This window comes from Podarcis melisellensis (genome assembly GCF_964234715.1).
Source record: "Podarcis melisellensis genome assembly, chromosome: 4".
Lineage (NCBI taxonomy): Eukaryota > Metazoa > Chordata > Lepidosauria > Squamata > Lacertidae > Podarcis > Podarcis melisellensis.
In genome coordinates this window covers 32,500,880-32,528,578 of record NC_138531.1, presented here as the reverse complement: position 1 = coordinate 32,528,578, position 27,699 = coordinate 32,500,880, and the positions used below count along the sequence as shown (strand labels likewise).

Here is a 27,699-nt window from a genome sequence, read left to right as displayed (position 1 = left end):
TGAGAGTCCCATGGACTGCAAGAAGACCAAACCTATCAATTCTGAAGGAAATCAGCCCTGAGTGCTCACTGGAAGGGCAGATTGTAAAGCTGAGGCTCCAATACTTTGGCCACCTCATGAGAAGAGAAGACTCCTTGGAAAAGAACCTGATGTTGGGAAAGATGGAGGGCACAAGGAGAAGGGGACGACAGAGGACGAGATGGTTGGACAGTGTTCTCGAAGCCACCAACATGAGTTTGACCAAGCTGCGGGAGGCAGTGGAAGACAGGAGTGCCTGGCGTGCTCTGGTCCATGGGGTCACAAAGAGTCGGACACGACTAAACAACTAAACAACAACAAATAACAAATAAACTTGCTGTCATTTAGACAAATATGCAGCTATTTGGTCAGTATTTTTCTACTCTGTGTCTTTATCCATGGATAGAGAAATCAAAAGGAAGAAATCCAAGAGGATGGGCTGGATGTTTAGAACATAGCAGATGCTTAAATCAGATTCATGCCAGTTGCTTAGATGAGTCCAAAGTAAGCAGCTTGTGCTGTGGAGCCAGATTGCACGACATTGTTTATGTTGAAGCTGTAGCAACTAAGGCCAGAGCGGTTCTGGAGCACTGCTGTCAGTTTCAGTGCTTCACTGACAGGAGACCAAAGGAAGTGGCTTGACAACTGGAGTCTTAGTCATAAAAAGATACGGTGCTCGGGCTAGATTTTTAAATGTGAACAGCATAGCAAACAGAACTCGAAATGCGATAGAAATCTTCCTCCCCACACCAGAATCTTAAACAAGATGTCTCACCATTTTTTCTTTCAAAGGGGGAGGGAAAAAACCTTAAAAGTTGCTTGGCACACAGTGTGAACTATTAGAGTCTAAAAATCTCGCAGCATAGGAATAAAGTGCTTATGAGAGTAAAGCCTTCGAATAATGTAAAGGCTTGACTGACTCACACAAAACTTCAGCATTTAAGCCTTGATCCTAAATGTATTTATGTGGATCAAAACAGCTTCTCTTTCCCCATTCCTTGCGGCTCAGGAGTAGGAGGGCGGGGAATGCTTCATGAAATGTAAATTAAAACCTAATTCTGGCGTAGTCAATTTGACTCCAGGCACAGCTGCCCAGAACAATAATAACTAAAAGGACAAACTATAGGGAGTAGATAAATAGGAAGATACCAGTACAAGAGGAATTCCCCAGCCTTCCATTCTGCATACTGTCTGTTGTGCTGGGATTTAGGCATGGCTACAGAGGAAGAAGGGGAGAATTGTGGTGGTACAAATGGAAGGAACTGAAATTGAGCTCAATCTCAATCCCTTTTCATGTGTATCCACCTATCAACACTTGTATTGTAGGTGTAGCACACACTACAACTATAGTAACTACATGTAATTTGCCATCTAACGTTCTTTTGAATGAAAAGCCACCATGTCACAAAAGCCACCATCGAAGAGGATTGGCAACATTACATTGCGATGGATGGAGAAGAGGGCAAGGTTTTAAAATACAACAAATATATCAGATTGTGTTTCGGGTGGTCTAATTCGCCAGCAAATGAAAGCATCTGCCTTGTTTGTATGATTAAAATAGCGGCATTTGTTATGGTTTGTTAATCTAGCTTTCAAATGTAAGCATGGGCATTTTAATTAGCTGTATACTGTTTGTGCGTTAACTCATTTCGCATTCGTTTCATGCAAGTCTAATTTATCATATGTGTGTTCATATTCTGCATACATAGGCACCAAAAGATAATAATTAGGAACATCTGTTAACATTTACCACAAGCAGATGTTAAACAAATTACATTGTTTATATACTCAGCATCAATTCGGAATAAGGCATATAAGTATTCTTCAGTGTTCAATGAATTACATGTTATTCACTAGTACAGTTGTACTCTTTCTTTTTTAAAAGATGTATATAATTACTTACAAAACATTTAATATGCTGTTATGATAAAAATGAAAACAGCAAGAGTTTCAGCTGAAATTTCCACATTCTTGAGCCTTCTATAATTAAAAATTAGGTGCAAACTTGGATTATGCTCCTAGACTGCAATCATGAGTTCATAGAGAGACAGAGAGATGATTTAGCAGTCTACCTCTCCCAAGACCCCAGGTACAGCCCAGCTCCCAGACTTCACAGCAGGGAATTGAGGTTGACCAGGCTGGTCAGTTGTCCTATGTGTGGTGTGAAAAGCACGTCTGCTTGTGGGAAATTTGTTGCAATGGTTCATTCAGTGCAGTGGTGGTATGTAGAGGTGGAGATGGTATCACTTGGCTCCTGTGGGGGGCACTCTGCAACCTGAAACTCTTCACATAGGATTGCAGCAGCATTATTATTAATAATACTTATTAACCACTCTTTGCCATGAGGTCCCAAGGCACCCTCTTCAACTGCCAATGCCCAAATCTCTGAGGGCAGTGAAACAGCCGAGAGGACCTTCTTTGCTAATCTTAACACACATCAGGGTCTTATAGGGAAGGAGACAGTCTCTTTGGGGCCTAAGTCATTTAGGACTTCAAACACTAAAGTGAGCACCTTGAAAGGCTCTGGAGATGAACTGGCAACCAATGCAACTGTTTTAAAACAGAGGTTATATGAAGCTAAATGGACTGCTGGCTAGCGTTCTGGCCACTGCAGTTTGAAGTTTCTAAGTCGACTGCAAGGGCGGCCCCATTTGACCATTTTGATACAGGATTCTTTCCCTGAAACTGCAGCATTCAAAGATTGGCTGAGAAATGTCTGTCTTCTTTTGAAGTTTATTTGGATGGCAGTGGAAAGCTTGAAAAAATATGGTTTGAGTTTACTTCAAAGATGAGATGACAGCTTCAAGTAATCCTTTCCCCCTGCCTCCTCTTGCTAAAGCAAAGCAAGGTCCTCATCTGGCCACTGCTACTTCAGGTTCAGTCACAACTGTCTTTGAACATTTTGTTCCTTTCTTTAAAGTGGTTACGATGATTCTAAATAATCTATCCCCTCGAGAGTGTTAGCTTAAAAAGGAAATAAACTTTGTGCTGCATAAAGCAATTTCAGTGCTTTGCTGAGCCTAAGGTTATTTGTCTTTCAAATGGTAGTTTTCTTGGGTATTTAGCTTTCTGGTCCTTTTTGAAAAAGAGCTGTCGTCAACAGTCTCAATCTACTAGTTGTGTCTTTCTCCTGATGTTTCCAGCCTGGAATGGCTGGATCCTGAAAAATGCCACCTACACATCTCAACTCCTTTAGGTTGCATAGTGATACAGAGTCTTTAAATGCAATATTCGAGTACCTTTGGGATATCTTTGTGTATCTGTTTTCTGTGGGAATCTTGCTTGTGCAAAGCTTCCTGCAGCAAACATGTAAAGGATAAATGACAGAGGTGCATCTTTAAATGTGTGCTTAGTTGAGAGTAGACCATTCTACTCTTCATTGGCTAGCCTTTGCTTGCCACTTCCAGTACAGTATCGTTCCCCCTTTCGCTGCACACTTTGGTATGTAGGAGAAAGAAAGAGGAAAGGAAATGGACATATTCCTTCAGTCACTGAGTTTGCAGTCATGTGCACAATTATCTGGAGGTAAGCTCCATCAACCATAGTAGATCTTTCATCTGAGTAAACATGTATACAAATGGCTAGGGTGCTGGACTCAGACTAGGACTGCAATCTTGCATCATTTACCAGGGAGTAAACCCCATTGAACTCATTGGGACTGAGTCTGAATAGACATGTAAAGCATTGTGCTGTGAGAATGAAGAGACTTCTTTTTTCATTTCTTGTTTATTTTAAAATATTTATACTGCTTCCCCAGGAAAAGGGCATCCAAAACAACTTACAACGATAAAAGCTGCAATGATTTGGTGGGGGGAGAGAATCTGAACTGCGTAAGACCTAAGAAATTTCCCCATAGGAATCAATGGAAATCATTTATTTGTTATGTGACTGCTTGCCTAACAAATGATTTCCTGAGTAAACAATGTGTTCAGATCATGAGATCTGTGTGTATTGTCTTCTGTGTGAGATCTTCTGAGTTCCAGGTGTATGACCTTAATTTCCTAAGTTGAAGGCCACTGATGTTGCCTGGCATCAACTAAGGAAGGGTAATCTATGTATTTATTCCATAAATAAATCCATTGCTCAGGAATTTTCACAACAAATTACAATTTTGTAAATTACATAAAGAAACTACTTTTAAAATAATAAAACCGTATTATAAGTAAATAAATTTCTAAAATTCCTTACTTATAAGCCTACCTTAAGAACATTCCTTTGAACATGGATTGTTTTTATGTATTTGTTTCCAGTACCTTTTCACAAAACATTTTACACAGCAATCAAAAAACGTAAAGAACAACTTATTTAGAATGCCTGCTGAAATTGAAAGGATTATTTTTAGATTATTCAGTCATTAGAACTGCACTGGAAGCCCCAATAAGCCAAATTATTGATTAGAAATAGTAGGCATTTTTTTAAAAAAAATATGACCAATTTACATTTTCTCACTAAAGCAATATTCCAGAATGCAACTTATAACTGCAGGAATAGCTCCTTCAATGGACAAGCTTTTATATCATTTGGGCAACAGGAGACTGTGGCACAACAAAAACAATCTCATGTTATTGTTCTGTCCCTTCTATTTCCATGCCTGAAAGTCTAGTACTTTGTGGTTAGTTTTTCTTCCGCTGCCAAAATGAAGATATTGTGCCTTTTGTTGCTATGCCAACCAACCTTCTATTGCGTGCAGTATCTCTTAACACTGGTTGATATGGCAACCTTTCTCATTACACTTATACCCACCAAAGAGGTTGTTGGCATACTTATTCACACCAAAAGGCATGCACTTTGGGAGGCAGCTTTCATTGTGCTAGAGACCTGCAAAAATGTTGGTGTGCCACTTGGCCTTCATTTGGAGCCAACACATTTTCCAACACTAGCTAAAAATATGCTCTGAGGTAGGTAAAACAAGTCAAAATTAACTGCCCTGCTCCTTTACTTAAAGAAGCACAACAGAGATAAGTAATTGATTTGGCACTGACCTGTTACCTGACCATAAAGCACTTTACCTGACCATAAAGGTAAAGGTAAAGGGACCCCTGACCGACTCTGGGGATGCGGCGCCCATCTCGCTTTATTGGCCGAGGGAGCCGGCATACAGCTTCCAGGTCATGTGGCCAGCATGACTAAGCCGCTTCTGCTGAACCAGAGCAGTGCACGGAAATGTCGTTTACCTTCCCGCCGGAGCGGTACCTATTTATCTACTTGCACTTTGACATGCTTTTGAACTGCTAGGTTGGCAGGAGCAGGGACTGAGCAACGGGAGCTCACCCCGTCACAAGGATTCGAACCACCGACCTTCTGATTGGCAAGTCCTAGGCTCTGTGGTTTAACCCACAGTGCCACCTGCGTCCCATACTACATAGGTAGCAAGGCAATAATCTGGGAAACTTTGGTGGTCATGTCTTGCAACACAGAGACTTTCACATTCTTGGGATAAAAAAGCTGATGGGAACATTTACTCTTTAAAAAGGTGTATTCAGTTCAAGAAAGTTGAAAGGAAATATCCTTGTTCCAAAGAGAATAAATCTTGTTTCCACTCGTGTTTATGTATAAGATATCCTGTTACACATGAATAAATGCACAGGCACCTTCAGAATAGAAACACGAACCAAACTTTATTTAATAGACTTAACACTGTAACTCCCTGTTCTCCCCCCCCCCCTCAACTTCTTGTAGGAACTTTTCTTTGTGAAGTGAGCTGCAAAAAAACAAACAAAAAAAAAACAGAATATTGGGACCATCTTCCTCATCTAAATAAATGTAATTTTATTCCAAATTGGAAATTGCTTTAATAAGTTGATAGGAGTTCCTTTCCAGTTTTTACAATGCTGATTGTAAAATTATTGAGATTGTAGAAATTTTTATTTTTCTATAATGGGAGAGCCATGTTTTCTCCACCAGCTGTGTTATATAATTTTATTACACTGTGATAAATGATAAAACAAATATTTTATGGGTGGCATTGTGTGTGAAAAATACAGTGTGGCAAAGTTTGGAGAGGTAAGCACAAGTGTTTCAGCATTTTATGTATTTAACTATTTGTTCATAGAGTTGTATGGTTTTGAAGGCTACTAGTTTATAAAGTCAGCATGAAAGCAGCTTCATCTTCAGTTACTGAGCAGGAAGCTCCTCTCTCCTCTTTCTCAAAAATGGGAATATGATGGAACTTTTGGGAGAGTACAAGATAGCTGTGGCGTGCCTTTCCTGCTATTTATTCTTTTTCCCAGCGACACAGAGTTCTTTTAGACTGCTTCTAGTTTAATCAAATTACTAATATTGCACTATAATGTGGTTTTGGTGCTACACGTATACCTGTGGGTTTTAGTAATCTAGTTTTTGGTTCCAAATTACTTATTAGAGGCCAATAAAAATACTTTGCAATTTTATTACTACTAAAACCAAGCTTTAATTAAGCTATAACTGGTAGAGAATGCATTTGTTCCTATCCTCTACATCAGAAATTGCAGAAAACACCAGGGGGTATATTGTCCTTCTGACGATGCACTAATAGAAATTGTTCATGAGACTGAGAGTGGAATATAACTGCTATTTCTCTGAACAGTAGTGACATTCATTCTCCACCAAAGATAGTTTTTCATCTTGCAGTATTGTATCGTGTCCCCTGAGAAATTCATGTCTGATTTGGGATTCTGAAAAATTCAGATGGATGCTTCATTCCCATGCTTCCTTCCATGCAAGTAATTCCAAAAGTGTTCCCATAGAGGCAAATGTTGCACCACACAAGGCAGTAGCCCTCACAAAAAAAAAAATATTAGTACGGTAATTTATCGGTGCACATTTGAGGAAGAAAATAAAAAGTTGAATCTTTCCCTACACGTTTTCTTTTTAAAAAAGCAACAACCCAGTGACATTTTAATTACACAGAATTGCACGGTGATATGCAACAGAACTCAAATGTTGAACACAAGCTAGGCTTAGAATGAAGTGTATCAGACAAAGAAAATGTGTAAAATTGATTTCAGAAGTGTGATATAAATGACTTAAGTTTCTTCTCTTCTCTCCACCAGGACTACACACTAACTATGTATTTTCAACAATACTGGAGAGATAAAAGACTAGCCTATGCTGGGATTCCTCTCAACCTTACGCTTGATAACCGAGTAGCGGATCAACTATGGGTGCCTGATACTTACTTCCTGAATGACAAGAAATCATTCGTGCACGGTGTTACTGTTAAGAATCGAATGATTCGCCTTCATCCAGATGGTACAGTGTTGTATGGCCTCAGGTATGTAGCAGCGTGATTGATATTTTTCCAGTATTGTTTTTGTGCTGTTGACCTTTGTTCCCTTGGTGTTAAGTTATCATAGACCCTCTACCACCTATCATGCGTCCTCTAGCGTTTCTCTAAAAGATTCCCCCAGAGAATAAATGACGTTGCTAATACAGTGGCACCTTGTCACTCGAACGGCTTGGCTCCTGAACAAATCGACTCCCGACGTGGCTTCCAGTTGAGTGCAGGAAGCTCCTGCAGCCAATCAGAAGCCACACCTTGGTTTTGAAACAGTTTCAGGAGTTGAATGGACTCCCGGAACAGATTAAGTTCGAGAACCAAGGTACCACTGTATTTCCTAATTTTGCCAGGTTTTCTTTGCTTCAAAATTTAATCTACCAACTCATATCCAAGTATCTATCAAGCATTCATTTAAAAGCATGTGGTCTGTTGAGAGTTGCACTCCAAGGTCTAATCATGTGTGAAACTTAACTCCCCATCCTTCCTGCTCTTTTACTTCCCACCCCAACAGAGCATACATTCCCTCCTATCTCTGGGGTTCTACATGGCAGTTCCCTCAGACAAACATGCCTTTCTGGTCCCTTAATGCCATTGTGTTAGTGGGACAATGAAAAGTGTGTAATATATTTAATGTGGAATATCCAAAGCTCTGATAATGAATCACAAGGTAAAGCGAAACTCCTATTGAAGTCACCATGTGGGAGGCTGCTAGTTAGGGCTGCTATCTCATGAATCAGTTCAGTCATATAGAGAGTCTCCATATCAGTGCCAGCAGGGAAGCTTTCAGTTGATCACACTGATTCATATGATAAGCAGTAGTGCCCAGGAAAGCACAGAGTATGGTGGAAATAACTCAAACTGGGCACCAGCGTTGGGTGAAATCAGGGCACAAATTTATTGACTAAACAGCATGTCAGAATCTGCCCTTATTCACCTCCCAAGTCAGATCAGAGTTGTTTGTACTAAATGTTCATTGATTCAGTTCATATCAAATGCTTCATTTTCAAAACATTTTTACACTCCACACTCTCCCAGAAACCCCTGGACTTGACAGATTGAATCCATGCTGGAGGGTCTCCTCTGTAAACTTCACTCACTTTGGCCAGAGAGGATGGAAATTACACAGGGAAACACAGAGCTTCATTGTGTACAGAGTGGCTCAGAATTCAAAACACAGATCCAAGTGGTCAGAGCGACTCAGAAACAGATTGGAATTTGTTTTTAAAGTTACAGATACTGATACGGGGGGGGGGGGCATGCACACCTTTATTTGAGATTATGAAGCCTAACAGCTCCCCAGCATTGAAGCAATAAAATCTACCACTTCCCTAATATTGAAAGAGGAAGCTGTACAATTCCTGAACTTCTCCCCCAAAAGATAAAACTATGCAAACCCTGAATTAGTCCAAAAGCATCAAGCCTGAGAAACCACCCAGTCTCAGAAATAAGAAGCTGTGTTGCTTGCTATGGTCTTGTTTGTGAAAGGAGCAAGATATATGAAAAACACATTCCATTTTAGCGAAAGCAGGATTCGTTATGTTTTCATTCCTGCTCATTCCCCAGAAAAGTATGAGTGATCCAGAGCCTCTCTACTACCGCCTCAGTAGCCAGTGCTATAATACCACGGTGTTGCATGCCACCTCAATATCCAAGCGTTGCAAGATTCCAGGGGTTCCAGGTTCTTACCCAGGATTTGTGTTTCCTTTTGGCAATGAGGCACAGCAGAAACTGTAGTGTCTTTAAGAGCTTATGCTGGAGGGGTTCACAGCATGAACACACCAGAATGGGTCTTGTTTCTCCCATAGCTACAGCCTTAAATTCAAACAGAAAGCAAATGTTGCTCTCAAATGTTGCTCTGGTTCTCTCTCCAGCTTGCTGCTTTACTTCTAGGTCACATCACTGCTCCCCAAACTCTCTACTTTCAATTGTGGCTTTATCCATTGAGCATAGCTGTCAACGTTTCCCCCTTTTTTAGGGAAATTCCCTTATTCCAAATAGGATTCCTTGCAAGAAAAGGGAAATGTTGACAGCTATGCCATTGAGAGAAGGGCCCCCACCAATCTACCATCTTGTACCAAGCCCCTTGATCTCCCTTAACACCCTAAATTCCCCTTAATGTCTCATCACCCAGGTTTATCACCTCACCAGGAGGGTAGCCTAGCTATTCCAAGAATCTGAAGCCTGGATTAAATTCTAACATTTGTTAGATCCAAGGAGAAGAGGGGTCTGGCACCCAGTTTAACAATGCCATACAATAGCAACATTTTGTATATAGACCAAAGCCCAACAGCAGCAGTAAATAATGACTCAATGTTAAGTTGCTCGTGTCATGCCAACCTTTAATTCAGTTCAACAAACAAACACAAGCTCTGAAGATAAATTGCTGAAAGCAGCAAATCTCTTAAAGAAAACAAATGCTTACATTATCTCTTCAGATTGTAAGAGCTAATTCCATTCTATCCGCAATTTAGTCTTGGAATTTTATTAAACATGTCGAGTAGATGTAAATTACAAAGACTTCTGTGGAAATTAAATCAGCTCAAGGGTATTTACTTCAAACTATTTTCAAGCACTAGTTTGTTGTATATGTCTAATTATATAACTAATAATATTAATCTAAATGATATGAAACTGTGACATGTTGTACAGAGTTTAAAATAATAATAAAAGCCTTACCAACAGCAGCTTTGAGCATTGCTGCTATCTGCAAATTCAGCCAGTACACTACTTGTATGCATATTTTCTTCAAACATGGCAAGTCTTGCTACTTGAGTGTAGAAATTCCACTCATTGTGATGGTGTAAGACAGTTTTGGCACTTCACAGCTTGCTGCTGGTGGCAGACTGATTCAGAGCCTCCCAATGGCTGATGGGAGACATTCCCCTCAGCCATGGGGAAATCAAATTTTACCTGCTCACGATGTCAGCCCAATTGTGGGCAGGCTTTAGGAGGTATCAGCAGGGGGAGCCATGCAGAGCCAGGTGTTGTTTCTGCTTGGGTCCACTTCTTTGGGATTTAAAGGGGCCTGCCTCCTTGCCCGGCAGCACAGTCTGCATTGTGAAATAAGAATGCATTCAGATGCCTGCACTTCTTTAGCAATTTCTGAAGACAGTCACAACAATTGCAATTAATGGAGATTACCTACTTCTAGGTGCATGCAGGGCAAGAGATTTGTTGTTGTTTAGTCGTTTAGTCATGTCCGACTCTTCGTGACACCATGGACCAGAGCACGCCAGGCACTCCTGTCTTCCACTGCCTCCCGCAGTTTGGTCAGACTCATGCTGGTAGCTTCGAGAACACTGTCCAACCATCTCGTCCTCTGTCATCCCCTTCTCTTTGTGCCCTCAATCTTTCCCAACATTAGGGTCTTTTCCAGGGAGTCTTCTCTTCTCGTGAGGTGGCCAAAGTATTGGAGCCTCAGCTTCAGGATCTGTCTTTCCAGAGAGCACTCAGGGCTGATTTCCTTAAGAATGGAAAGGTTTGAGCTTCTTGCAGTCCATGGGACTCTCAAGAGTCTTCTCCAGCACCATAATTCAAAAGCATTAATTCTTTTGTGATCAGCCTTCTTTATGGTCCAGCTCTCACTTCCATACATCACTACTGGGAAAACCATAGCTTTAACTATACAGACCTTTGTTGGCAAGGTGATGTCTCTGCTTTTTTGGCAAACAGCATTATTGGGAAAAACTGACACAAAAATTCTAAGCAGCAAGAGGTCAAAAGAAACACAACTATTTCTGTGCAGTCTGGTGTGCCTTAATTGATTACAGAATAACAGAACAGTGTCCATAGTTTATGGCACAGTCTGGTGTGCATGAAGTATGTATTTTAATTTTTCCCTTCCCCTCTTCCTATAAATTCCAATTGTTACTGATACAAATTACCTTTTACTTATGGTCGCCAACCTAAACAATACATGTTACCATGCATCGTTTTGTCACTGTAATAACTGTAATTATTTTGGTATATACACTTCAACACAACTTTGTTAATATACTCATAAATGTTTACATAAGTTTTTGTCATTGTTTTATTTTTATGTAATTGTTGCATGCCATACACTCTGATGTAAACAATGATATATCTCAATACAGCCATGTTAAGCAGTTTCAAGATGAAAATGAATAAAAACTACATTATGGGGGGGGGGAGATGAAATAAGTCAAGCTCTGCTGATTTCAACTATAACACTCACACTGATGGGATGGTTTGGTCAGAATTCACCCAGGTTAAATGATTTGCATATTAACAGCATGGTTAGCCTTATCCTGGGCTATAGAGGGTTTGGCTCAAGTGTTCCGCTGCTCAGTTCTGCTACATGAGCTGCCCACCCACTGCCAAGACACAAATGTCTCCCCCTTCCACTCACCTGATGTGCAGGTGAAGCCCATTGGCAAGGCCCCCACCAATGGAGTCAAGTGGAAAGCCCCAAAGCAGAGAGGCTGAATTGACTCGGGATCTGCTGGATCCTGAGTGGGTTCCACAGTCATGTTTGGCTGGTATTGAGCCCAGGCCAGGCCCGATCACTGCACCAGCCTCAAGCTGGCCCAAGGATTATCTTCCCCTGCAACTTCTGCCACTGCTATGAATAGCAGGACTGCAGATATAGCAGTGTCTCTGTGGCGTCACAGATGCAGAGGGGGGTTGAATTTTGGCCTTAAATTTTTAAACTTTTAGGTAAGGTTTTTAAAAAATTGTATGGTAATGTATAATCCATATCCTGTTCACTCTCCAGAACCCATTATTTTCAATATTTACAGGTGGAGACTAGGCGCTGAGCTATGATTACTTGCATTAGATTATTCACCCTGTGAAGGAGAGAAGGGTCGGATTCTGGTTGAAGCCCTGTACATTAGCTGTGGGTCTGCTTTTCTTTCCAGATGATGAGTTTCTGAAGCTGACTCTTTAGATATACAGTAGTACCTCGGTTTAAGAACAGTCCGGCTTAAGAAGGATTTGGTTTACAAACTTCGCAAAACCGGAAACTTTACCTTGGTCTAAGAACAGAATCCAAATGGTGGAAGGCCACCAGCAGCGGGAGTCCTCATTAGGGAAAGTGCGCCTTGGTTTAAGAATGGTTTTAGTTTAAGAACTGACTTCCAGAACAGATTAAGTTTGTAAACAGAGGTACCACTGTACTGCAGATTTTATGTTCATACAGAAAGAACTCAGAAAGACAAATTCAGACATAATTGTAGGCGCCACACACATATTTAAAAATGTGGGGTGTAGATAACAAAAATAACTTTCTGTGGATAACAAAAATGACTTTCTGAAAAGTATAATTGTCTGTACAATCCTACTCTTTCCCACCTTTCCCTTCACCCCATTTTAAGATAGTTACCATGGTCATGAGCATTGTGAATAATATGTCAAGCCACAGAACACTTAGATTTCCCGAAGTATAGTCAGCTTGCACATTTTCAAAGAGAAAGGTCACAGTGGCTTAAGAAATGGACAAAATGTGAGATAAACACAAACTGACTGCTACTTGTTTATTTATAACATTTATGAAGAGATAAGTATCAAAACCAACCCAATATTTCCAAATGCATTTAGGCCGGCAATGTCTACAACATTTGAAAACAATTAGCCACTGTTTGATAAGGTTTCTACTTTAGTTATATTGCAATAAAGAATCGGTCTTGTATTGTAGTCAGGTATTGCTACATAGTTATGCATTGAAAGAAAGAAGAATAACTGTTCCTTCCTTTCTTTGATACATAACTTCCATAAACACTGGCCTAGGTTTTGAGCTGCTTGGTTTGGCTTATTGCAAAGATGCTTGAGATAGCCCTTATCAACACAAGCTTTCTGTAAACAAGGGGAGAGGAACGTTTAAAGGTCCTTGAATGTGCCATCAACAAGTGGTAGAACATTCCTTTGTGAAGATTTATTTGTAAAGATGAAATCCCTAAACTCACTTAGCAGGGAGTAAATCCCATTGAATTTTCTTAGAATTAGTTCTGAGTACCTTGGTTTAAGAACAGCTTAGTTTATTAACAACTTGGATCAAGAACGCTGCAAACCTGGAAGTAGGTGTTTTGGTTTGTGAACTTTGCCTTGGAAGCAGAACATGTTCTGCTTCCTGTTGAGTGTGTTTCATTTGTAAATTGAGTCCTGCGCTGCTATGAGGTAGCACATCTTGGTTTAAGAATGCTTTGGTTTAAGAACCGACTTCCGAAACAGACTAAGTTCATAAACCAAGGTATCACTGTACACAGAAACAGGAATGCATTACAGAGTTTACAGTGGTCATATAAGTGTAACTTGAGGCTAAATTTTGTTATACTTATTTATTTTAAAAAAATAAATCCTTGACTATGCTGCTCCTTCCAAGTGTGCAAGCTGTGCAACATTTTATACAAACAATATAGGAGTATAAGGAATACAGGCATATAACTCAAAACCACAGAGAAAAGCATTGTACCATAAGTATTTAAAGTGTGTTTGCCCACATATATTCATTTTAAAATGCATGAAAATGCACGATAAAGGCTAGGAGCTCCCTTGATTTATTGAAGCAAATCATTTTATATTTGTTTGCTTAAATAACTTGATGCAAGCAGAAAAGCTCAGGTCTTTTATTTGTCCGGTGCACTAAACTGGAACTGCTTGCAAAACGATTCCACTTCTTTAACAAATAAATAGGATTATATAATTACCAGAATGGTGCATTTTAAAACAAGCTTGATTGGCCCTTAGCTTAAGGTAGCATGCTTTTCAAAAGGGGGATCATTTGGTGTTACTTGTACATGTTAAGTCACAGCTGCTGCTGTCATACTGGAGAAATACAGTCTCCCTGTGCTAAATAGTCTTGAGCACCTTGCCTGGGGAATTAGCTGGGTGCTAGCAGATGTTTGGTAAAAAGGAATTCATCCCTGAAGCCACAGACCAGCTGCAAAGGCACTCTTCAGAAGCTGTTCCGGTCCTTAAGAGTTTTGTTAATATATTTTTTTTATCCTGCATACTGTAATGTGAACCCTTGAGAAATCTTTTGCAGCTTTTTCTCCATCACCCCAATTCATCTTCCATTTGGCTGATCAGTCTGTTTTCCCTCATTCAATGAAATGGTTTACTTTGAACTTCATTGGACAAGTTTGCTGACAAACTCCATAGCAAGCTCCCATGAATGATCAAGCCACAGAGTAGCGAAATTTCTAAGTCAATGCATAAGCACTTGTTTAAAAACCACACATTAAGGTTGCACCTGTGCACCCACTTACCTGGGAGGATGCCCCATTGAATTCAGTGGGATTTGCCTCTGAGTAGGCATGCTAGCTGAACTTCCACATGAGTTTACCTCGTTGTTTTGAGGGGCGAGGTTCCTAAACTAACAAGGATAGTCTTTTATTAGCATTGTACCTTTTCATTTGAAAATTACCGTTAACATTTTGGATATGGCAGAATAAAGAAATATTTAATGAATAATGTGTAACTGATAACTTGCTGATTATCGGGGCTTCAGCTGTGCAGGGTCCTCTTCAAGCAAAGATAAGCAATTCGCTGTTGGTGCTTTCAAGAAGCCCTGCTCTGTGCTTGGAAGTCCCAAGAACTGGCTGATAGGTGCCCACAAACTCCTTTTTGTCCCAGCCACATCTACCCGCCCCACATAGGATGAAAGGTGCAGGACAGGTGAGCATGGCCTTGCCCAAATGGCCTGATGAGACAAATGGGGAGCCCAGTGGGCCACAGGCTGCCCGCCCATGAGCCTAGTCGTAGTGAAGGAATAGCAAACGATTCAGTACCTCTCTCACATTACTTATCAGTTCCTGTTTTTCTTTTCTTTTTAATGTTATATTTATTTAAGGGACTGTTGATTTATTGCTCTTATAAAGTTCCTATTGTTGCATTTTGTTTCAGAATTACAACCACAGCAGCTTGCATGATGGACTTGCGAAGATACCCATTAGATGAGCAGAATTGTACACTGGAAATAGAAAGCTGTATGTACACATAAAAGTACTTGCTTTACTAGATTCAGTTGTGTTGAGTATTTTAGCACAAATTATAATAATTTTAATTTTGCTGCTCAGTTATTTGTTTGGTTTCCCATTCACATTCATGCTACATACTGAAGTCTCAGGATGGTACTAGGGCTGGCATAAAGGGCTGACATTGTTAGGCATTTATTGAAGGCTGCACCTTACCAGGGGTCCGCTGGCAAAATTCAGATCCCTATGCCCTTTTCTATGTCACTGCCTCATCAGCTGCCCTCTCCAGGCAAGTGAAGAGTGACGGGGCAGTCACCTGACCTCTCTCTCTCTGGTTCGTGGTATGGATTGGGCCCAGAAGGGCAAGGCAAATGAAAGGGCAACAGCATCAGAGATGAAGAGGAACAGTTCCTGTGAAAGGGAGGCCCCCTGAACACACACACACACGGAAGCTGACACTGAATAGGACAACCTAGGACAAAATATGAGTTTCTTAATGTTAAATCTGTTGCATATGATGCAGGCAAAACTATGTACTTTCAGCTTCTATTTATGCAAATCAGAAGGTTAAGCAAGTGTTTAACTTCGCCCCATTGAAATCACTGCAACTTAAAAGTGTTTGGTTTTTGTTTGGATCATGGCCACTGTATTCCCTTGATTTTTGATTTTTTATTTTTGCAGGGATCTTTTTCGTATGTAGAAAAATATATAAGTACATAAATATAGTAGCTAAGTTGCTATTATTTGTGGGCATAAAAAAAAAAAACCCAACCCCAAAGGCATGGAAAATATAATGCCGTTCTGATTAGGCACGAGCAATGACTGGATGCTTATCTACAACACAAGAGAACTAGTGTTCATGTTTTAATCAGATTCAGTTTGAGGAAAGCAAGCACTGAGATTCAATTTGCTTTCAGTGTGCTTTATTATGGATGAGTGATCTTGCTGTGCCCCCCTCCCCCCTCTTGGGCTGTCAGATAGACCTACTTATGATTAGAAGTTCAGCTTCATGTAAGAAGTAAAACCTCTCTCTCCCCCATTCCAGTTGTTTTCCGTAATTGGAGTGCTCATATCATTTAAATTTGTATTTCAAGAGCCAGCGCTTTCTTCTACAATGCAAAGGGTATAGGGAATTTCTACACGCCTAAAATATCAATACACGCTAATGAACACTTTTGTGTAAATTACGCTTGGCCTGCTACCACGTCCCTGTTGAAGTTACAGGAGTTTTGCCATGGATTTCAAAGGAAGAATTAGGCCATCTGCCTCAAATTTGTCTCACAGCACTTCTAAAGTCTCTTTCTCAACATTTTTCAGTACGGTGCAACTCAAGCATTTTTTTTTTTAAAAAAAATTAGTTCTTCAAATAGTAGTGTTTCAGGATACATCTATGTCATTGTTATTTAAAGGATTGAATATTCTTTTTTAGTGCATCCAATCACCTCAGTACATGCATGCCAGGGTGCTTCTACCTTCCCTGGCCCTGGCAGTGGTTACATTGCTGACACTGTAAGGCTGGCATGAAGACTGGGTTATTTTCATCTTGCTTTCAGTGCAGAATGTGCTAATGAAGGGGGGAAACCCTGCTTTTTAATGGTCCATTTCCAGTGCTCCTGATTGTGCTTCAACCCAGAACCACAAGTATAAAAATCTGAAGCGCAGACCCTCTGGGCTCACCGTTCGAAGGAGATTGGTGTCGATAGAAAAAACATCTCTATATCTAGGGTTGTGCTCAATACTTACAGGGGGAGCTGCAAAAGTAGTCCCTCAAATCATAAACATTTGTTGTCATCCACTCTTGTTCGTGGCTTCTTCATTGTTCAGTCTTTAGTCCTGTGGGTCCCATTTTTATAGTGTCTTCTTCACATAGGCAGCATACATGCCATTTATTTAAATCACATTCACCTGCCCCCAAAAAAAGAATACTGGGAATGGTAATTTTCTGCAAATTGTAGTTCAGTGACAGGTAAGGAACAGTTCCCGTGATTATTGGTGGGGGGGTGATTTAAATGTGCTTTAAATGTATGGTGTATGTGTGGTCACAGACCACATGATCCCAGCCAGTCAAGGATTGCATGATGACGTAATGTCCCTATTTAACCAATAAGATTGACCATATATATGACAACATCACATGACTAATTCAGAGTTAGGACAATGGTTTCTGTTCTTACTCTGAAGTGTTCCTAAAAAGAACCTCCAGTTTTAAGTCTTTTTTTAATTTTTACTATCTGTAACTTTAAACTTATTACATAAGACATATTATTTTTGGAGGTAAGTTATTCAGGTTGTGCAGGAGCTACCATATAATAAACATGTATTACTACAGCATCAATTCTTAGCATGAAGCCAAGAATGGGATTTATTTATTTTTGTCCCTTTAAATATAAACAAGAAAATAAGGATAGATGACACATCTGATGGGCAGTTGTTCTCATCCTGGCAGCTGACAGATGTTTCAATTGGATCTAACGAAAAGAGACAGAAGTAGTGTCTAATAGGCCCATGGCAAGCTTATTGGTTTCTGAGGGATTGACGTCTGTAGTAGCCAGATAGTTGCATCACATTTATTAGTCAACAAAACTTGGTAAGAAATACACACATGGCTGCCCCTTCTCTGCTTCTTGAGAGGGAGTGAATTCGTTGCTCTTCTGGGGCAATGAAGACTCAGACAAAATTGTGCCTTGGAGGAATGCTGTTTTATTTTCTGAAATTGTTGTTTATGGTTGTTATCTTGTAGTTCTGTATTGCTTGTCCTCTAACAATGGTCAGTTTTACATTTAAGCACCCATGATTCTAAAGCATTTGTGCTTTGTTGACAGATGGATACACAACAGATGACATAGAATTTTACTGGCGAGGTGGGAATAATGCAGTCTCTGGAGTGGAAAGAATTGAACTTCCTCAGTTCTCTATTGTGGAACACAAACTTGTGTCCAGGAATGTTGTCTTTGCCACAGGCAAGTATTTATCATGATTTGAATGCTCAGCATCATTAGCTCTCTTGCACATGCCCATTTTTGTCTCTATATGGCCATAGAGGTGACAAAAAACGGGTGGCCAGATCATAGCTTCGGAAATAAAGGACACTGATGTTATAATGACTGGAATAAAAGACAACCGAGACATTCCATGTTTTTGTGATGGTCTAGAATAAAGGATATAAGTATGAACTTCCCAAACTACTGTAGGGCTCGCGGGGGTGGGGTGGGATGCTTTGGCAAAGCAAGACTGCCAACCAAGCACTTTAGAGGCAAAGTCCTTTTATTTGGTGATTGCAGAGATTTGATATGAAAACATTTTGCAATATCCTACCTACCACTGGGGACGCGGGTGGCGCTGTTGGTTAAACCACAGAGCCTAGGATTTGCTGATCAGAAGGTCGGCGGTTCGAATCCCTGCGACGGGGTGAGCTCCCGTCCTCGGTCTCTGCTCCTGCCAACCTAGCAGTTCGAAAACACGTGAAAATGCAAGTAGATAAATAGGTACCGCTCTGGTGGGAAGGTAAACGGCGTTTCCGTGCGCTGCTCTGGTTCGTCAGAAGCGCCTTAGTTATGCTGGCCACATGATCCGAAAGCTGTACGCTGGCTCCATCAGCCAATAAAGCGAGATGAGCACCGCAACCCCAGAGTCGGTCACGACTGGACCTAATGGTCAGGGGTCCCTTTACCTTTACCTTTTACCATTAATGCTGCAAATTATGAACCATACAGAACAGACAGTTGGGCATAGTAGTATTAAAAGTGAGAATAATAAGGGGCTATAAACAAGAACAGGGGCAACACTTAAAAACTGACTGAAATAGTACAGCAAAAATAATTCACTCAGAAACAGCTTTATGAACCAAGCCACCAGTCTGAATTTTCCTGATTAAATTATTTTGGTGCTAATTATTTAGTGCTAACCAAGCTAATGGATAAACATAGTAATGGATAAATAAGTATTGATCCCACCCCCCCCCCCCATAAAAAATATTTCTTTCTTTTTTTAATTATTAGGTTTTTATGTCAGGCTTTTGTTCTAATTATGAGCACTGTAACAAGTCCTGACAGAATTCACTATTTTGATAATTATTTTTAAGATTTAGGGTTATCTAATTTAAACATCCATGAGCTGGGATCAAGGGGAAGAAGGCTATTCCACCATCTTGTGGAGATGACATCACACGCACACACATTTACAGTAATATGTGAAAATTATTTTGTAAATGTAAATTAACTATATCTCTGTACTTCACAAAATTTCAAAAGGTAACCGGATAGGTGTTCAAGTATCACGACATATTTTCTCTAATATGCATTAGCTTCAATGTGAACTCACAAAGTGATTTTTATTCAAGGTTTTGTAGGTAACAAAACAGCACATCAAATGTGTTTTTGCTTCTGTAGAGGAGGAGCATATTCTGCCTTTACTAACGTCATCAATAGTTACATTGGAGAATATATATATATATAACTAACTGTTATTTCCCTTGTTTTCTAATAGGTGCCTATCCAAGACTGTCGCTGAGCTTTAAGTTGAAGAGGAATATTGGATACTTTATTCTTCAGACCTACATGCCCTCGATACTGATTACCATTTTATCGTGGGTGTCCTTCTGGATCAATTATGATGCATCTGCAGCAAGAGTTGCTCTCGGTATGGAATGAGGATGAATGGGGCATTACCCTGTCATATCCTTGTAGGAGGTTGTTACAACAGCCACATATTTAAGCACAGGTGACAAAGGATTGCATGCAGATGGGTGAGTGGACTGGCACAGGAGGGATGGAGCACTTTCCAGAAAATAAACAGGCTGTCAGATGAGGGAAGTCCCCATTTCCACAAACAGCGAAGAAATGCAGTAAGTTGCTACAGCCACAGTCCCCAGCAGGCGAATAAAGACTTTTCACAGACTGGGCTTTTTTTTGCAATCCTGTGTTAGAGCTTGCCTCAGATCAGAAGTGGTTTGCCCAGTGGGGTTGGAGCCACAGCAGTAGCCTCCCAGCAGCAAAGCAATGCTGATTACTGGTAGCAGGAGGTAAAAGACAGTGACAAAGTTGGGGATGCATAACCAACAGAGCCAATCCATTGCTCACACCACTGTATGTACGCAGCCTCAATCTTGCCACTGCTTCACTCGTCCTGGTAAGCAGTGGCTCCGTTCCCTTTGCTGTTGAAGCAGTTGGGTGATGCAAGGGGGACCGAGCCGAGAGAAGGTTTCTGAAGTCCAAGCCCTTCTCTGATTATCGAGCTGGCTTTGTGGGGGAGGATGAGGAGGGCAAAGGAATATATAGGCCACTTTGCTTCCTCTTCTTCCTCCCAGTTCCTCATGGATTCTCCCTTGTTACATACGTTTGGGGTACCCAGAATAAGATCAGCACTGAATTGCATGCAGTCCCATTGTACACTCTCAAGTGTAAAACACCTGCTGTTGGAACATCAATAGTTTTCCAGCTATTATCTGTTCAAGGAACTGTTTCCATATCACCTGCCACAGAACACCTGTGCTTTTAAGTGGGTTCTTAACAACAGCAACAACAGCAACAGCAGCAACAATTTTATTATTTATACCCCGTCCATCTGGTTCTAAAGCACACATGCCATTCACACAGGACACTTGCTAGAGCTTTGGAGTTTCGCTTGTTAGGGTACACATTTCAGATAGAATTGGTGGGCCAGCCAACTTTCGCCATTACCACCCCTTGGTACAGAGAAAGCCATGATCCACCCTTTGAAAAGCACTGGGTTACATCAGTTCTCTAAGCTCAATTGATTTCAGCGAAAATCCCCTTTCTAGCTCTCCTTTATATCTCCTTTCATCCTTTTTAAGGACTTTCTCATATCACAATTTTCTTTTAGGTCCGGAGAAAGTAGTTATATAACAAATCATTTATAGGTATTTCAGAAGCAAACTCTTCAGTAAAGAAACTGTCTTACTTCAAACCACTTTGGTTGTAATAGGTCAGGCATCCAATAAATGTTGGATAAGATCTCTTTGTGGAATTGACAGACCTATGAAACAAAATACGAGGTCCTTGAAGGGAAAGGCAGAATATAAATGTAATAAACAAACAAATAAAACAACAGCATTCCCTCTCTTTATTTTGCTGACTCTTCCACAACATCAACAAGCTCCTGGAAATGGCTTTTAGGGGGAAATGCATGAAAGATCTTAATATACTCGCCTTTCATCCTGTTTTTAGGTATCACAACTGTGCTTACTATGACAACAATCAACACTCATCTCAGAGAGACTTTGCCTAAGATTCCCTATGTCAAAGCCATTGACATGTATCTCATGGGCTGCTTTGTATTTGTCTTCTTGGCCTTACTTGAATATGCTTTCGTCAACTACATCTTCTTTGGAAAAGGCCCTCAAAGGCAGAAGAAACTTGCAGAAAAGACTGCCAAAGCAAACAACGATCGCTCTAAGTTTGAAAGCAACCGGGTAGGATTATTCACATCATCTACTAGCCTGTGTTGTTTTCAGTTCCAAAACACCACTATGGATCAGTAGGATTAAGTGTACTTACCCTCCACGCTAAGCTGTAGCATTGGCATCTGTAGAAACCGCAGCCACCTCCCTCCCTCAGTATGAATAGATCCTTAGTCACATAAAACACTCCCAGTACACAGAGAGTTCAGAAAGGGAAAGAGTGAGCAAAACATGGTTCTGGTAGGCTACAAGTTCACATACTTTATTACCATAAGCAAAATTGCTAGTTCAGGATTCACAGGCCTGGGAACTTCTCTTCCCATCACTAACACTTAATGCAATGTATTTTGCCCCAATTACCCTTGCCGTGCCTCCAGGATAAGGGAAATGGCCAACTGAATGTGTTTTGTTACATACAAAAACTACTACTTCCACTACTGCTTATTATTTCCTTTTAGTTCTTATACAGAATGAGAAATAAGTCATGGAGTCCAGACTTAAAATGCTGTCAGCTATTCTTTTTTTCAGACTAGGGAAGATGCAGTTTTTTTGTTTGTTTGGCAGTTGTTTTTACGTGTATCAAAAACAAAATGCACATTTATTCAGTAGCAAAACCTCCGCTCATTTCCTGCTGTATGCATTTGTACAGGAAATGGTTAAAGGAGTGCAAGAAGGCAGCTTTTCTTCACGAGGTTTGCCTCTGAATTCAAAGGGCCCTTTACAATGTGATATTAATGGAGTTATATTTGGTTGATGCAGATCATGGCAACTGGCGTAGTAAGAGATCGAGAACCACATATTTCGATGTGAAACTGCAAGTGCATAGCTAGAGCAGTGCCTCCTTTTGTGTTGTGCAGGAGAGAAAGCTAAATATGAGATCAATGTTTAGACATTTAAGAAAGGCTTTAAGTGTGGTGTTTGTATTCCTCAGTGTACTGATTTGTTTTTTTACTAGTTCTATTGTTACAAGTCACCACATTGAGAATTTTTAAATGATGTTTATCTAAGGGCAGTGTGTGTGTGAGAGAGAGAGGAGACATGTGCCTCAAGGCACATGCAACATTATACAGTTGTATAGGTCCTCTCAAGCCAATATTATAAATGGTGTCCCAGCATATTTTGTTGCTATGTCCAGGGAGGAAAGTGGTATTCTTGTCACCCACTTTTCTTAAATGGCTAAATGTGTTATCTTTCATGCGATCAGGGGAGCACATCCAGGCTTACATAATTTCTTCTCCCTACGTAATTTTTTTTTTACCCAATCTGAAACTACTTTAACTGTCCCAATGACTTCTGGGAATTGTTTTGTTTTTGTAAGTTGTGTGTGGGGTTAAATACCAACGCGCTCTAATACAACAAATACTAGTATGGATTAAATCAAGCAAAATAAAATGAGAGATACCATATTTTTTGGTAAATGGTCTATGTAAACCCAGCAGGTAAGAACAACTGACTTATTTTGTAGGCTGTCACACAAATAATTTTGTGACTAATTCTGCAATCTCTGGTTTTCCGTCTTCTAGAAGTGAACTGGGCAAATCCAAACTAGGACTTCTGGGCATTCTTCTAAGCAATTGGGCAACAATATTTGTATGAGCATCTAGATAATAGGGGCAATGTAAAAGCACATGGTCTATGGACTCTCTCTCCACCATTACAAGGGCAGAGCCTTTTGACAAAGGGGATTTTTCTGTAGCCCCCCATTTAAAACCACAAATGGAAAGACCTTGCAAGTGTAAAGGCCCTCATAGGACTGTACTTCTATTGTGAGGTTCATTATCTCCTCTGCCCCCCGCCCCATTATATCTGTATCGCCCTTTACAACTCACAAGGTTCCTTGGCTGAGAAGCACAACACTTAAATTGTGATATAACCAGGGATATTTATAGATTGTTTTTTCATATGAAGCCCCTGAAATTCTGCAGGAACCTATAATAATTCACCAAAAAACTTCTCCGAAACTGTGCTGCCGTACCCCACCCCACTCCTGTGCACTTCCACCCAAATGTGTGCATGCATTGTTGCTAGAGTTGTGTTTAGAAACGTATGCAAAACTTTACAGCAGTAATTCAGGGAAGTGTTTTATTGAAGCTTTGCACCTGTTCTTTATCAACATGAAGGCTGGTTTGCACATTCCACTATTTTGGTGATGTAATAACTCTCCACTCAGTAACTATCAGGGTGTAAATCTATACCCCCATTGCTGGTCTGCTTATGTTATTCCCATGCAAGCATCACTATAGAATGAGGTGTTGGATGAGCAATGCTTAGAAAATACCTGTCTCCCAGTTGTTAAAGAATTGAAAGAGAAATGTGGTTTCCAGTCTTTCTCTGTTAAGTACGTCCTGCATGGTTAGCCGAAAATCCTGTCCCTAGAAACAGAGTGTTCCAACCAGGAACATTCATTGTACCAATTATTATTAAAAAGCATTGCTCACTTTCTCCAGCCTCGGATCTTGGGAGTTAGGGAGATATGATTGTGCAGGCTGTGTGATACTAGGTCCTCAAGTTAGTTTGAATTTGGCCTGTTGAATGATCATCTGCCATTCTTGTACTTGGGAAAATATTAAATATATTAAAATAATTACAGGCTTTCTTCTGGACTGAGCATATATACTACAGAACAATGTTAGTGAGCTCTAAAATTGAGTGGTAAAGGAAAACCTGCACATGATTCGTACCGGCCCCTTAATAAGAGCCATTTACTGAAAACATGTCACCAGTTTTAATAATTCAGCATGCACCTTTTTAAATTGGCAATGAGCCCATCTAAAATTTTACAAGTAGAATTGTTAATATTCACAGTGGCAAGGACGAACTTAATAGTGCAATTTCTGTAGTATGTGGAAATGAAATACAAAACTTTCCCCTTTTAATTTTCTGATACACTTCACTAAGATCTTTAGCAGTATTTGTTACACTGTTTCCAGGATGTTTATTTGGACTTTAGTGTTTTTAAAAATATGTGCTAGAGCTAAAGATCTCCATTAAAGTTAGCTTAAGTTAGATTTGGGACGCGGGTGGAGCTGTGGTCTAAACCACAGAGCCTAGGGCTTGCTGATCAGAAGGTCGGCGGTTTGAATCCCTGTGATGGGGTGAGCTCCCATTGCTCAGTCCCTGCTCCTGCCCACCTAGCAGTTTGAAAGCACGTCAAAGTGCAAGTAGATAAATAGGCGGGAAGGTAAATGGCATTTCCGTGCGCTGCTCTGGTTTTGCCAGAAGCGGCTAAGTCATGCTGGCCACATGACCCGGAAGCTGTCTGTGGACAAACGCCGGCTCCCTTGGCCTATAGAGCAAGATGAGCGCCATAACCCCAGAGTTGTCTGCGACTGGACCTAATGGTCTGGGGTGCCTTTACCTTTAAGTTAGGTTTATTGAATTTATGAATTGCTTCCAACAACGAAAGTCACAAAGCAATTTACAATAAAAGAAAAAATTATTTGAAAGGCAAGAATGGCTAATCAAGAAAATTAAGTAACTAGACATTTAAAAATGGCTTCCGTGTAAATTCTAGTATCCCTCTTTTTAGCATTCAGGAGGTCTGGTTATCCTTCACTGAAAATAAAACATAGACAGTGTATGTGGATTGCAAAGTAGTTTTCAAATGTTCTCACTAATATAACCAAAAAAGGAGGGGAATCCATTCGAGACAATATTGAAAGTGGCCAAGTGACAGTGAGTCCACAATATTAGCACCTTGGAACTGGCATAGGTTGACTTTTGGAGCACAATCCTGTTTCAAGGGGTGATACAACTGAATGTCTAAGGCCAATCTATATGGAGTTCAAAACACACAGAGCCCAGACCATAACAACATAGCACAAGGTTAAAATAGTCCGGTTGAAAAATCCCAGCTGCCATGGACTAACATTGTCTTAATATACAATGTTTTGATCTGATTCTAAAACCGCCTGCTTCCATAAGCAAGCATTTAGAGAAGGTATATTGACTGTTGCATAAGTACAGTGTCAAAACTCATATTATCCCAAGCCTTGTGGGGATGTTATATCTGCATGAAAAAGCTAACGTGCAAAGACAAGAGAACCTGCAAATAGAATATTATGTCTGCTAGTGACTTGCCTGTTTGCCGCTGGGAGAGATCATCAGGGGGTTTGGACTGGGTGTCCATCAATATGCAGATGATACCCAGCTCTACCTCTCTTTCAAATCAGAACCAGTGAAGGCGGTGAAGGTCCTGTGTGAGTGCCTGGAGGCGGTTGGAGGATGGATGGCGGCTAATGGATTGAAGCTGAATCCTGACAAGACAGAAGTACTGTTTTTGGGGGACAGGGGGCGGGCTGGTGTGGAGGACTCCCTGGTCCTGAATAGGGTAACTGTGCCCCTGAAGGACCAGGTGCTTAGCCTGGGAGTCATTTTGGACTCACAGCTGTCCATGGAGGCGCAGGTCAATTCTGTATCCAGGGCAGCTGTCTACCAACTCCACCTGGTATGCAGGCTGAGACCCTACCTGCCCGCGGACTGTCTCGCCAGAGTGGTGCAGGCTCTAGTTATCTCCCGCTTGGACTACTGCAATGCGCTCTACGTGGGGCTACCTTTGAAGGTGACTCGGAAACTACAGCTAATCCAGAATGCGGCAGCTAGACTGGTGACTGGGGGCGGCCGCCGAGACCACATAACACCGGTCTTGAAAGACCTACATTGGCTCCCAGTACGTTTCCGAGCACAATTCAAAGTGTTGGTGTTGACCTTTAAAGCCCTAAACGGCCTCGGTCCAGTATACCTGAAGGAGCGTCTCCACCCCCATCGTTCTGCCCGGACGCTGAGGTCCAGTGCCAAGGGCCTTCTGGCGGTTCCCTCATTGCGAGAAGCAAAGCTACAGGGAACCAGGCAGAGGGCCTTTTCGGTAGTGGCGCCCGCCCTGTGGAACGCCCTCCCATCAGATGTCAAAACGATAAACAACTACTTGACATTCAGAAGACATCTTAAGGCAGCCCTGTTCAGGGAAGTTTTTAATGTATGATATTTTAGTGTTTTCTGGTTTCTATGGAAGCCGCCCAGAGTGGCTGGGGAAACCCAGCCAGATGGGCGGGGTACAAATAATAAATTATTATTATTATTATTATTATTATTATTATTATTATTATTATTATTATTATTCCCTGGCCAGGAAATCAGTCAGTTTCTTCTATATTGCTCTCAATCCTCGCAGAAGGATCCCACAGCTAATTTCTGGGATCTGACCCTTTTGTGGATCACTATATTATAACATCTTCTGATGATAAAGCCAGATCAGATAAAGGGTGCTACACATTCTCATTTTACTACCACAGAGCCCTTGTTTTAAGTTCCTGTGCCACTTCAAGAGGGGAAAAAGGGGAGAATGGTAAAATGTAAAGTAAATAGTACTGTGCAATTGAGAACGGTATCAAATACACTTCAATTCCGGGACCCTTAAAATTAATATAATATTAAACAATTAAATTGGATTGAAATGACTCAGGGACCATGAATTGCCTGCCATTAAATTCACTTTCAAAAATTCCGCACAATAAAAAATATGTTGAAATTGGCATTAGGAATGAAATGAGAAGCCTGCTCATTTTGATACAAGTTTGCTAAATCATTTTTTTTTAATTGATCTAGACCCATAAAACAAATGGGAGTTTTGCCATGAAATGACAATTCCCAGACAGTACAGTGACATACTTGCTTTCCAAAGCGGAACAAGATAAATTTCTAGTAAATATGTTGCGCCAGAGTGAATAGTATCTTCAGGAACCTCTGGTTATCATTACGTTTTAGGAATAAAAAAGAGCAAGTAGATTGTTCTCCCTAGTTGAACTTGCACACTCAGTAATCCTAAAGCCAGGCAAATGTGATCTGAGGGGCTCTTAGGCGTGGTATGCTCTGTCACCAAAGAAGCCTGCTACTAGGACTTTTACACACACTCACACAAACACGTACAACCATGTTCTTCTGGCAATGGGTATGGGAAATGGGGTTTTCCAGGGGAATGTTGGGGGCAGCCAAGCACTAGCAGGATCCTAAGTCTCCTCGTTCCCCTCACATGCCTTCAGCTATGCTGCAAATGAAATAGCAGATTTCTTTCC

At 40.7% G+C, this 27,699-nt stretch overlaps 1 protein-coding gene across 3 annotated transcripts in view; it reads left to right on the top strand.

Moving 5' to 3' along the window:
- Positions 1-27,699, top strand: part of GABRB3 (gamma-aminobutyric acid type A receptor subunit beta3) — a 192,748-nt gene that overhangs the window by 161,410 nt on the left and 3,639 nt on the right. For 2 of the 3 annotated variants that reach the window (XM_081907658.1, XM_081907659.1), the window contains 5 exons: positions 7,050-7,270; positions 15,140-15,222; positions 18,033-18,170; positions 19,696-19,848; positions 21,396-21,640. In XM_081907658.1, coding sequence (XP_081763784.1) covers positions 7,050-7,270; positions 15,140-15,222; positions 18,033-18,170; positions 19,696-19,848; positions 21,396-21,640 — 840 coding nt within the window. Of the gene's footprint in view, positions 1-4,752; positions 4,917-7,049; positions 7,271-15,139; positions 15,223-18,032; positions 18,171-19,695; positions 19,849-21,395; positions 21,641-27,699 lie in introns of those variants that run through there. The other variant, XM_081907660.1, reaches the window with a different exon arrangement.